At 38.5% G+C, this 13,910-nt stretch overlaps 1 protein-coding gene across 3 annotated transcripts in view; it reads left to right on the top strand.

Moving 5' to 3' along the window:
- Nucleotides 1-13,910, top strand: part of pcdh19 (protocadherin 19) — a 49,726-nt gene that overhangs the window by 25,398 nt on the left and 10,418 nt on the right. The window contains exon 5 of one of the 3 annotated variants that reach the window (XM_058397163.1): nt 3,657-3,766. The exons of the other annotated variants lie outside the window; for them this stretch is intronic. Coding sequence (XP_058253146.1) covers nt 3,657-3,760 — 104 coding nt within the window. The 3' untranslated portion in view covers nt 3,761-3,766. The remainder of the gene's footprint in view (nt 1-3,656; nt 3,767-13,910) is intronic. 3 annotated transcript variants of the gene reach the window in all.

Genomic DNA, 13,910 nt, shown 5'->3' with positions numbered 1-13,910 from the left:
GCCAAAAAGAATAGTAGGCTATTAAACTATGTATATAAAAAAGATGTCTTATTTTCTTTATTGTTTAATAGGGGCCTATCGCCAAGACTTGAGAGAATCATTTTATAAAGTCAAAAATGTTCACCATTAATGTTTTGTGTGCGAATAATTTAAATAATGTGAGACTCAATTTCCACTGTTAAACAAACTTTTATTTTAAACTAACCGCTGTACCTGAAAATGAAAATAAATCACTTGTTGCACAGGATGTTTGTCAGAGACACATCCACCAAACCGCAGGTGTTTAGAATAGAAACAGCAAAAAGCTTTTATGAGCTGTGTGTTGAATTACTAATTTGTTATATCAATTGCAGATAGACAGCAGCAAAATTAATATGTAATTATATGAAAATGTTGATCATTACTTTAATAAATGTCTTTCATGCATAAACAACCACCCTTAGTTAATGAACAAATTAAAATATTTACATTCCTGGTGCTAATTTCTGTGCAGCACAAATACCTAAAGTAGATCATTCCCATGTATCCACCACAGAAGAAAGGATTACAGATCGTTATTACTACCCTGCTATAATACTATAGCACACAAACATAAAAAAAACTTTAATATAAAGAACAATAAAGAAAGATTTTTCATTGTCCTCCATCTATCCATTCAATCCCATCTCTCCATGCAACTATCCACCTCATCTGTCCTCTGATATGAAAAAGACTGAGTTATGAACATATTGAGTGTAACATTAAACTAGCATCCAGAGTCTGCTTGTCATACATTGCTTTCAGAAAATGCGCAGTTTAAAGTGAACTCATTTTCATGGTACACAGAATGTTCTAATCTACATTAAATATTTAGTTAACAGTCTGAAGTTACCTAGCAACAACAGTGTATGTTAACGTTAGCTCAGTCAACGTTAGGCTAACATCAACAGATGTAGACAGAAAATATGATTATCCTGACTTCAGCTAATTTACTGAATTCACCATCGCTGACTGTGCAGCAACCACGATACCTGTTCATTACCCGTTTCAGTAAGCTATTTTTAGAGTGTGCCCACAACATTCCTGGAATCGACACAGGCAGACTCTCCATGTCCTGCTCCTCCGTGGTGATTTTGAAAAGTGTGTGGGAGGGGCATGCACCCACTGTCCCCAGTGGAAATTATGCCGCTGCATTTTTTTAATACAATTCTCAGAATTCAAAATTGTTCAAAACGCTTTATTGTGCTACTTCCATGAATTGTATGAAAACATTTCTCTGAAAAATTGATAACATTTTCAATCGTCAATTTGTAATTACTTTTAATTCAGTATATTCAGAACAGCAACCAATATATTCCAAGCTACAACATCCCTCTTTGTCTGGTGAGCTAGATTTTTCTTTAAATTATTTTCTGCACCTATCCTTCAAATAATCACCTGCTCAGAACACACAATCTGTTTATTCAGGTTGCTAAAGAAGAGCAAATGTTTTGGGCACTTGCACACATGCATAAATGCTGTAAAATGACAATGTATACAATTTTTTTAAATTATTTTAATTTAAGAAACCCCCAAAATAATTTAAACACAAATGGTGGTTACCAGTATATATTTTTAAGGCAGTATGTTGTTCTAGACATCTCAGAGACCTTCTAAATGTTTAAAATGTTCTACTGACATGCCAAATCATAAGATACAAAATAACCATCATAAGACAAATGACTTTTGTGAAACATTTCCCTCAGAATTTTGCAAAGAACTGTACATCCATTGTTCTTGTTTAATATTGTATTCTTGTTAACATTTCTTGAAGCATTGTTATTTTTTTCCACTTCTCTGCAGTGTTAAAGGGATAGTTCACCCAAATATTTCAATTATCTCATCATTTACTCAACTTCATGCCATCCCCCTTGCGTATGACTTTCTTTATTTAGATAAACACAAACAAAGATTTTTAGGAAAATATGCCATCTCTGCGACTCCATATAATGCAAGTAAATGGGTGCTGCTGGTTTTGCTGCTGAATAAATCAATGTCTTCTTAAGTGAAATGATAAGTGTAAGAAAAATACTAATAATTTCTTACTATAAATCAGTGCTTCCAGCCTATCATATCAGTGATCACACAGAATGCATTGTGACTGTGATGTAATGTAAATCGAAATGTAAGCGTATTGTAAAGTGTGATGCAAGTTGTGAACCTTATGTGAGAAGTAATGCAGCAACAGTTTCACAACATACAAGTATGGCAGTTGGTCAAAGTGATATTTTATAGTTGCTGTTTTTTTAAAAGTTGAAAATACTGATTCAGGAACTGAAGACATTATGACAAAATTATGACATTAAGACAACTTTGGTCATATGAATTACTGTTGTGTTTGTTTTGCATGGTTTTTGAAGGGTCAACTCATCCAGTTACATTATATGGACTCACAGATAGGCCCTTTAAGATTTATACTGTAATCTATTCAGAAACTGAAACTAACAAAAATATACACACTTGTAGGAACTCTGAGTCGTCGTCGCCAAAGTGGATGGGAAGTCCACAATGTGCGATTGTTCGCTCTGCTGTATATCAAAAATGGATATTAATTAATTAACTTGAAATAAAGTGTCCAGTGAGCTTTAGATTATGGCAGAAAACATAATCTACATAAAAGCTAACTTACAATTTTGCATGGACATACTTAAATTTAATGTAAATATGTAATTCTAAACATTCAGTTAGAAGATAAAACACTGAGTATGCAACCTAACCTGTTGCAAGAAAACTTTGTGTCTTTGGCCAGGCATTCACTTTTTGGATTTCAAGATTACCAAGGAATATGGATATCCAGAGACATTAAGAAATCTTTAAAGAAATACACAATACAAGTTATGCAAAGGACGAAAAAAGATCAAGCCAATTTATTGTTACGATGGCACATTATTTGCATCTCATTTGCTTACAAGGTAATATACATAGTGTGTCTGTGTCTTTACAGTCAAGTAATGTATAAGCTAATTTTATAAATATGTAGGCTATTATAATCAGAAACATAAAGGCTCTTGTGGGTATACATTTTTTACTTTATGTACACTGAAAAGGGCTGGCCATCATTTCTTTCTTCTTTTTACTGAAGGCTCCTCAATTTCTTTCTGTTGGCGGTCCATCAGCTTCTGTTCAAGGATAAATTAGGTGACCTTTTTTCATTTCTTTTTAAAGTTTTCTTTTTTAATTTGCCTCAAGAGTCGATGAATGTTGCCTATCAAGAAAATTAGGCAGAAAGTTTGTTTCACTTCTTAGTGATTTCTTGAGATTTTCAGAGGATGATTTGCTTTGGGGATTTATCAGGGCATTTATGTTACCATTGATGGACACTTCTGCAGTTTGGTGTGAATACAGCCTGGAAATTTTGTACTAGGCAGTATGGATGTGTCACCTGAACTATAAACGGAAGATCCTGTGCTAGCACTTGACATATTATTTTCAATGTTGGTCAGTTAGGCAATTCAGATAAATTATTGGCCGATATGGGTGAAAATGACTTTATTGCTCCGATAAATAAATTAAATCTGATAACTAGATCTGATAAAGTACGCTTGCTGATAAATCAATCAAACAGTATGATTTATCTGAGATTCATCCGCTTTCCTAGTGCAAGTGACTGCAGCTTTAAACTGTGTTGCGCTCATTAGGTCATCATCTGTCAACATGTCTTCGCTGGTCTGGAAGTTTTTCTCGGTGGCAGCGGAGGACAATGCCATTGCTATTTGCAACGCATGTTCAGCAAGGATTCTGAGAGGAGGTAAAAAGGTGTCAAGTTTTAACACAACAAATCTTATATCTCACTAGAAGGGTCGTCATCGTGGCGAAGCTGTATTAAAAGAATATTAAGCAGCCACGGCAGCTGCAGCTACTAGTGCTAGCCTAAAACACGGAGCGTCAAGGAAGGTATATAGACCTTAAGTTAAGTTCCTCATCCTCATGCACTAAAAAGGTTGAATAGATGCATTTCTTTTTTATGCAGGAAATACTTGAATATAAATTTGTTGTTAATGAGTTGTTAATTGCAGATAAACCATAGTTCTGTCATAGTTATGTTAAACCCTTTCTGTTCTTATTGTAGTACCTTACACAAAAAATAAAAACATTTGAAGAGTCAGGACTGATGTTTGATATTACAGTTAGGCCTGAGCTACTAAAATATCAGTTTCATTAGTGCATCTTAGATTTTCTTTTCTCCTGGGTGCACAAACTGCAGATTATATGAAAATTCTAATATAAAAATAGGAACTTATTGGTTATCGGTATCGGTTATCGGCCATGAGAAGGACTTAATTATTGTTTATCCCTTATATTTACAAAATAAATGCGTTCACTGTGATGACTAAATTCCGTGATTCATTTTACAGGGAATATTTTCCACCTGTCAACACTTATATACATATTTCAGGAAATTCTAACTAACTACCAATCAATCACACAAAAGACTGAAAGGTGAAATTTTTCCTTGAGTGTGCTCTTTTGCATGCACCTGAAGTCATTAACTGCATGCTAAACTGGCTAACAAGCTAACTCTCATGTCCCGATTCCATCTCACCCTGTTTTTCGTTTCACACTTCACTGTAATAAAATAACTAAAAATTCAGTGAATGTAATTTTATAAAATTAAATTAAATAAAGAAACTTCATGAAACTGCATTTTTGCACTTGTGTCTTTCCTGTCAGACCAGCTGATATTTTTACATTATTAATTATTTTCCTCTTAGATCAATATTTATTATATATTTATCTGGTGCATTTTATGTGACATACACTATATTGCCAAAAGTATTCGCTCACCCATCCAAATAATCAGAATCAGGTGTTCCAATCACTTCCATGGCCACAGGTGTATAAAATCAAGCACCTAGGCATGCAGACTGTTTTTACAAACATTTGTGAAAGAATGGGTCGCTCTCAGGAGCTCAGTGAATTCCAGAGTGGAACTGTGATAGGATGCCACCTGTGCAACAAATCCAGCTGTGAAATTTCCTCGCTCCTAAATATTCCACAGTCAACTGTCAGCTGTATTATAAGAACGTGGAAGTGTTTGGGAACGACAGCAACTCAGCCACGAAGTGGTAGGCCACGTAAACTGACGGAGCGGGGTCAGCGGATGCTGAGGCGCATAGTGCGAAGAGGTAGCCAACTTTCTGCAGAGTCAATCGCTACAGACCTCCAAACTTCATGTGGCCTTCAGATTAGCTCAAGAACAGTGCGCAGAGACTTTCATGGAATGGGTTTCCATGGCCGAGCAGCTGCATCCAAGCCATACATCACCAAGTGCAATGCAAAGCGTCGGATGCAGTGGTGTAAAGCACGCTGCCACTGGACTCTAGAGCAGTGGAGACGCGTTCTCTGGAGTGATGAATCTCGCTTCTCCATCTGGCAATCTGATGGATGAGTCTGGGTTTGGCGGTTGCCAGGAGAATGGTACTTGTCTGACTGCGTTGTGCCAAGTGTAAAGTTTGGTGGAGGGGGGATTATGGTGTGGGGTTGTTTTTCAGGAGCTGGGCTTGGCCCCTTAGTTCCAGTGAAAGGAACTCTGAATGCTTCAGCATACCAAGACATTTTGGACAATTCCATGCTCCCAACTTTGTGGGAACAGTTTGGAGCTGGCCCCTTCCTCTTCCAATATGACTGTGCACCAGTGCACAAAGCAAGGTCCATGAAGACATGGATGACAGAGTCTGGTGTGGAGGAACTTGACTGGCCTGCACAGAGTCCTGACCTCAACCCGATAGAACACCTTTGGGATGAATTAGAGCGGAGACTGAGAGCTAGGCCTTCTCATCCAACATCAGTGTGTGACCTCACAAATGCGCTTCTGGAAGAATGGTCAAAAATTCCCATAAACACACTCCTAAACCTTGTGGACAGCCTTCCCAGAAGAGTTGAAGCTGTTATAGCTGCAAAGGGTAGACCGACGTCATATTGAACCCTATGGCTTAGGAATGGGATGTCACTTAAGTTCATATGCGAGTCAAGGCAGGTGAGCAAATACTTTTGGCAATATAGTGTATATCTCAGTATCAACTGTTCAAATGAGATTATTGTGTTTTTCGGCCGCCTTCAGTATTGTTTTACAATGTAGAAAGAAATAAACATCAGGAAAGACCATGGAATTAGAAGATGTGTCCAAACTTTTGACTGGTAGTGTATATATACATATGTAGATAAAATATATGTAGATAAAATCTAAAATAAATAAATCATTTCACTAATATTAAAACATATGGTGTTTCTGCCCCTGAAAATAGTCACATTGTCTCAGATTAAATAGCAATTGAAAGCCATAACATAAGAATCTAGAATTGTTGTAACTAAAGCTGCCCTTTCCCTAGAAAGGGCATTTCACAAAAGCTCTATAACAATGCACATTTCACAGATCATTTCATTCTTTGTGCCCAATCAACCAATAAGTTTGCATCCTCAGGTCCACCACAGCTACCCTCCCCATTCTCCACAACCCCCAACTCATTCACTCACAGATGTTATTTTCGGACTGCTTTTGTCCCTTTGTTCTTCATAGACACAGTGGTTTCTAGATAGCTAAGTCAGACTTAAACACAGAATGCATCATTTGGTACAGTGTATTTAAAGTGGACCTTCAGAGCTAATCCCTCAAATTAAAAACAGAGTAGGAGCGCTGTATATGCAGCTGCATCTAAACTTACAGCCTGGCTCAATTCAATTCAATTTATTTCTAAAGCTCTTTTAACAATGGACATTGTCTCTGAACAGCTTTACAGAAGTATAGAAAAAAATATAAAGTTAAGTTACTATTTATTCCTAACATTTTTCCCTAATAAGCAATCCTGCAATGGTGGCAAGGAAATGATGACATGAGGAAGAAACCTTGAGAGGAACCAGGCTCAGGAGGGAACCCATTCTTATTTGAGTAACAGTAAATGACAGTAAATGATGTAAATGTAAATAATGTCCTTTTTTAACAGTTTATAGTCATTTGGATTTGTGCGGCCAAGAGCTCTTGAGAAACTAATAGGTCAGCGTAATTTCTGAGTTTATTATAGACCATATAGACCACTATAGAGTTTATTTATCCATCGTGCCAATAGCTGACTTACGCAATGGTAGTTCAAAGACAGCACAACAGTCCACGCAGATCTAGCTCCAGGAGCAATGAGCACTACCAAGCAACAAGACTCCAACCATTGTTAGAGCATCTAGATGGTTCAGGCAGGTCCAGAAAGAAGAAGTGGTCATACTGGAACTCAGAACACTGGGAGCTCAGGGGTGGGACATAAAGCTCGATAGAGAGAGAGAGAGAAAATGAGTGAAAAGAGATAGATAGAAAAAAGAGAGAAATAGGTATGCTTGTCTTGTGATGGTTAAAAACAATGTACATTATGTGCAAAGTGCAGACAGGGACTCCAGCAAGACTAACTATGACAGCAAAACTAAAAGGGAGAGCCAGAAGGTGACAAACTTCCTTGGACATAAAGGGTCCAACCACTTCACTGTCAGTAAACCTGAGCGACTTGCAAGAGTGGTAAGGTGACCGCATTTAAACATCCAAGTACACCAAACACTTGTAAAACACTTGTAAAACACCAAACATCACCTTGGTATGTACATAGAAATCACCATTTAGATCTACAAACTGATAACGACCAGTCATGAGCCAGGAGAGGGCTGTCTCCTTAATAACAACATTTTCTAGCCTATCAAGTAGAACAGGGTGAACAATGGTGTGAAAAGATGTACTAAGATCAAGTAACACCAGCAGACATAACCCTGATCAGAGGCCTGTAACAGGTTTACTGTAACACTTTAACCAGTGCTGTTTCTGTGCTATGATGAGGCCTAAATCCCTACTGATGCATTTCTGCCTTTAACACTGTCATTCCCTCTAAGTTAAACACTAAACTTGGAGATCTTGGCATTAATACCCCCTCTGGATCTGCAACTGGATAATGGACTTTCTGACCAACAGACCCCAGCATGTTAGGTCAGGCCACATCTGCTCCACCACCATCATACTTAACACCGGCTTATCACAGGGCTGTGTGCTGAGCCCGTTCCTCTACTCCCTCTTCACCCAAGACTGCAGGCCTGTGTATGGATCCAACTTCATCTTTAAGTTTGCAGACGACACCATGGTGATCGGCCTCTTCAGTGACAATAACCTGCTCCTTAACACCAGCAACACAAAGGAGCTCATTGTGGATTTCAGAAGGGAGAAAGGAAGTATGACCCCATCCACATCAACGGAATGGCTGATGAGTGTGTATCCAGATTAAATTTTCTGTGGACCCAAAACTCAGAGGACCTGTCCTGGACCACCAATACCTCCAGCCTGGACAAAAAGGCTCACCAGCACCTTTTTTTCCTAAACACACTGGAGAAGAACCACCTGTCTTCAACCATTCTGGTGAACTTCTACCGCTGTGCGATTGAGAACATCCTGACCAATTGCATCACAGTCTGGTATGGGAACTGCTCTGTCGCCGACCACAAGGCACTGCAACAGGAGGTAAAAACCGCCCAACACATCATAGGAACCCCACTTCCTGCAAATGAGGACATCCAGAAAAAGCGCTGTCTACGTCAGGCTCACAGCATTCTTAAAGACTCTTCCTACCCTGCCCATAGTCTTTTCAAACTTCTACCCTCCGGAAGGTGATTCAGGAGCCTCCGGACCAAAACCAGCAGACTAAGAAACAGTTTTTTTTTCCCCACAGCTGTCTCTTTACTGAACTCTGTCCCCCGTTGAACCCCTATGCCCTTCCCTCACCTCAGCACACTCCTCATCCCCCTTTATGGTTGACTGCATTTATTTAATCTAACCATGTCACTTCTATGTATCCAATGTATCTAGCATAGTAGATATGTGTACTGTCCACATTACTCTGTATATTATGTCCATAGCACACACATCTATATATCATGTTGACAATACTGTATATATCTACCTGTAATTATCCCCATAATACTGGGCATCTGCCCTTATCTTTACATATTGTATTACCTATAAATAATCCATAGTATTCTGTATATCATATCCATAGCACATACATCTGTATATCATGTTGATAATACTGTATATACCCAACTGTAATTATCTCCATAGTACTGCTCCTATTTGTACATAAGTCCTTATCTGTACATATTAAATTATCTACATTACTGTATATAAAGCATTTGCTGCTCATCACACTTTTGGGTAGATGCTAAACTGCATTTCGTTGCCTTGTACTTGTACATGTGTAATGACAATAAAGTTGAATCTAATCTAAAATGAATGTTATTCCCATGTAGGTATAAGCATAACTACTATGCTACAACATTTTAGGATCTTGTTAATAGGGAACTCACAGGGGATATTGGCCTATTGGCCAACTGACAGGGGCCAAGGTTGGTTTTTTTAATCAGGGGTATGATAACTAGCAAAGATATGTAGTAGTTAAAATGATTTAGGCACATAGCCAGTGCTAAGGAAAGAATTTTTAATTTTTAAAAAAAAATTTTAATCGTGTGCACTTTTCTACAGTGGTTTTACTGCTAGTTAATTTTGTTAAAGTACTAAATAAAAATTTAGGATTCATTTGGTATACTTTATTAGGACAGAGATATACTAGCAGCACTTAGAGATTTTTGTATCTCAGGGATTTCCTGACTAACTCGAATACTGATATTTTTTTGACACCATTTATGAGTCACGATTCAAGAGCTTTATTTCCATTTATATTTTGAGCTTTATATTTTATGTACTAGTACAATGAAATTCTTACTTTGTTTATTCCTCTTGAGAATCACAGGGCAGAAGGGGGGAACAAGCACGACTTACAAGGACAATACAAAATACGTAAAAAAATATATAGAATTTACAGTAAAGTGTAATAAAAATATAAATAATAGTAGTAAAAGAGAAAGAAAAAGAAAATGAGAACCCATATGCTAATTAGAAAAACAACTGACAATAAAAAATTCTTCACAATTTAAATGTGCAGTGCAAGTAGAAATAAAGTGACAATTTTAAAGTGTTAAATGGTCATTAATTGTCAGTGTAATGACTAGTGTTTAAATTGTCCATGATTATCCATTATGAGTGTATGATGGTTCAGCAGGTAAAGTAGAGAGTGCCACTGAACAGACTGAATTTACCTAAGTACATTCTTCACTTGGCCTTACTTACTAGTTACACTGTGTTTTCTGTCTACTCAAGGTCCTCACAGATGTGCACACCAAGGAACTTAGCTGCCCATTCTCTCAACCTCAGCATCTCCGATCAGTAGAGGCTGATAGACACTCTCACTTCTCCTCATGTCCACAAACATCTCCTTGGTTTGAGTGTACAGCATCAGGCTGAGTACACAGCCCTGAGGAGTGCCTATGTTCAATATGATGGTGCTGGAGGAGTGTTTTCTGAGGCAGACATGTTGAGGTCTACTGGAGAGGAAGCTCAGTATCCAGTTACACAGTGCAGAAGGCAGGCCCAGTTATACAGCTTATTTATGAGTTTGGAGGGGATGATAGTGCTGAATGTTGAGCTGTCTTTATTTTCCAGGTGAGTTAGGATTTCGCGAAGGGAAGATGATATGGCATCATCTGTTGATCTATTGGTCCTGTACACAAACTGTAATGGGTCCAGGGTGGCTGGTACAATACTTTGAATGTGTGTCTTGCTGAGACTCTCAAAACTTCATGAGAATCAATGTGAGGGCCACTGATCTGTAGTCATTCAGACTTTCAGGCTTTTTTGGGGACAGGGATGATAGTGGTGGATTTAAGTTCTGATTTCCTAGTTGATTGTTTTAAGGTCAGTGTGTGGTCATTGTAAAAGGGTGCTAGTTTCTTCTCTTTAATTATTCTCCTTTTAAGTGGAGCTACAATATCTAGAGTGTAGCGAAACACTGACTTAGTAATCAGTCACCTGATCAAGTTCTGTGTGGGCAGACAGCAATCCAATAATGGTTGATAATTCTTGGAGACTACCGGTAAATCTCTCTGTAGTAGCAGATGTACAGTGCCTTGCAAAAGTATTCACCCCCCTTGGCATTTTTCATGTTTTGTTGCCTCACAACCTGGAAATAAAATGGATTGTTTGAAGGTTTGCATCATTTCATTTACAGAACATGCCTACAACTTTGAAGATGTGATTTTTTTTATTGTGAAGCAAACAACAAATAGGACAAAATAACAAAACTTCAGCGTGCATAACTATTCACCCCCCTAAAGTCAGTACTTTGTAGAGCCACCTTTTGTGGCAATTACAGCTGCAAGTCACTTTGGATAAGTCTCTATGAGCTTGCCACATCTTGCCACTGGGATTTTTGCCCATTCCTCAAGGCAAAACAGCTCCAGCTCCTTCATGTTGGATGGTTTCCGCTTGTGAACAGCAATCTTCAAGTCTGACCACAGATTCTCAATTGGATTGAGGTCTGGGCTTTGACTAGGCCATTACAACACATTTAAATGTGTTGTTAAATGTTTCCCCTTAAACCACTCAAGTTGCTTTAGCAGTATGCTTCGGTCATTGTCCTGCTGGAAGATGTACCTCCGTCCCAGTCTCAAATCACAGGCAGACTGAAACAGGTTTTGCTCAAGAATATCCCTGTATTTAGCACCATCCATCTTTCTCTTGACTCGGATCAGTTTCTCAGTCCCTGCTGCTGAAAAACATCCCCACAGCATGATGCTGCCACCACCATGTTTCACTGTGGGGATGGTGTTCTTGGGGTGATGGGATGTGTTGGGTTTGCGCCAGACATAGCAATTTCCTTGGTGGCCGAAAAGTTCAATTTTATTCTCATCTGACCAGAGCACCTTCCTCCATACATATGAGGAGTCGCCCACATGTCTTTTGGCAAACTCAAAACGTGCCTTCTTGTTCTAAACAATAAGTAATGGCTTTTTTCTGGCCACTCTATGGAGTGTATGGCTTATTGTGATCCCATGCACAGATACACCAGTCTCTGCTGTGAAACTTTGCAGCTCCTTCACCGTTACCTTTGGTCTCTGTGCTGCCTCTCTGATTAATGCCCTCCTTGCCCAGTCTGTGAGTTTTGGTGGGCGGCCCTCTCTTGGCAGGTTTGTTGTGGTACCATGTTCTTTCCATTTTAAGATTTGATGGTGCTCCGGGGGATCATCAAACATTTGGATATTTTTTTTATAACCCAACCCTGACTTGTACTTCTCAACAACTTTGTCCCTGACTTCTTTGGAGAGCTCCTTGGTCTTCATGGTGTGATGCCTCTTGCTTAGTGGTGTTGCAGCCTCTGGGGCCTTTCAGAAAAGGTGTGTTTATAAGGTATGTTTATCATGTGACACTTAGATTGCACACAGGTGGACTAATTATGTGACTTCTGAAGGTAATTGGTTGCGCTAGAACTTGAGGGGCTTCATAGAAAAGGGGGTGAATACATATGCACATGCCAATTTTCAGATTTTTAATTTTTAAAAATTCTTTTTTATATATATTTTTCTCATTTCACTTCACAAACTTAGACTATTTTGTGCAAAATTCAGATTAAAGAAACATTTAAATTACAGGTTATAATGTAACAAAACATGAAAAATGCCAAGGGGGTGAATACTTTTGCAAGGCACTGTATGTTTAACATGGTGACGTGACAAATTGCATATACTGTCTCTAAGAAGTATTTTAAATAAAATAGATAATGATAAAAGGTAAAAGACAATGGTCTGAGACAGATTCCAACTTTGGAAGTGTGACCTCCATTATGAGTGGGTAATATTATGTTCTGATTAACACCTACTGAATCTAAGATGGACACACCTGCTGTTCCCAGAGGATTTTCTTACTCATGAAGAAACAAATAGTTTTGACATGAAACAAACTCACTGAGGAATTAAGAATATGACCCTAGACGTCTGTAAATAACAATTAGTGGAATCAACTTGGTAGACTTATTTTTTGTGGCTACGTATGTTGAGTTAGTATATAGAACTTTAAATGTGTTGAATTTATGTCTGGATCCCCCCCCCGCCTGTTAGGCGTGGCTGATGTATATAAGTATAACTGGACAGACAAGCTTCATTTAATGCTACATACTTGTTTGGTTTAATCCATGTTTATGTTAAGCATAGAACACTAATCTTTTGATCAGTAATCATCTCAATAAGAGATCTTATATTTAACAGTCCTTCAGATCAAAGGTGATGGCTGTGCAAAGGTGCATAGACTCAGTATCTATATTTTGAACCCAGGGTGATGACTCACTGCAGCTAGCAGATGGTCGGTTTACCCTGCTTGTCTGCTCCCTGCTCCCTCCTCTGGCTTTTCACTGATTAACTAGACATTTACATTTATATTTCTAGCATTTGGCAGATGCCCATATTCAGAGCGACCTTTCATTTTTTTATACACCTGAGCAATTGAGCCTTGCTCAGGGGCCCAACAGTGGCAGCTTGGTGGACCTGGGACTCACAATTTTCCGAAAGGGGCCCAACATCTTAACCACTACACTACCACATCCCCTAGACCTGTTTTTGCCAGTCATCACCCGTTGGCCCTGCTGTGATGGCTCTTAATGCCAGAGTTGGCATATTAACGCCACCTAAGGCATCCATACTTCCCCCTACATACACTACACTACTTTCACTATTGCTAACCCTCTCTAGTGTCTGCATGTGCATGTTTAAAGCTAAAATCTTCTCATTTAAAATGCCAACACAGGCAAGAAACTTGCGGTAATTGTGTCAAACTTAGGAAGTGATGTCAAACACAGGACCACTGACAAGCACAGTTTCATCAGATAGAGTAATCCAAAGAGTAAAAAAGCACTCCTAATACAGAAACTGTTGCCATCAGAAATGGGGCTTCTTTTATTGGTCTCTTTCTGTAATGGGGAACTCAGCAAAATGTAGGAAACTGACATAAATTCTTTTGTTTCAGTGGCTTCCATAAAGTGGGCATGCCC

The sequence above is a fragment of the Hemibagrus wyckioides genome, linkage group LG08 (assembly GCF_019097595.1).
Source record: "Hemibagrus wyckioides isolate EC202008001 linkage group LG08, SWU_Hwy_1.0, whole genome shotgun sequence".
Taxonomy (NCBI): domain Eukaryota; kingdom Metazoa; phylum Chordata; class Actinopteri; order Siluriformes; family Bagridae; genus Hemibagrus; species Hemibagrus wyckioides.
Note: the sequence above shows the minus strand (reverse complement) of the source record. Positions and strands in the feature narration are given on the sequence as shown.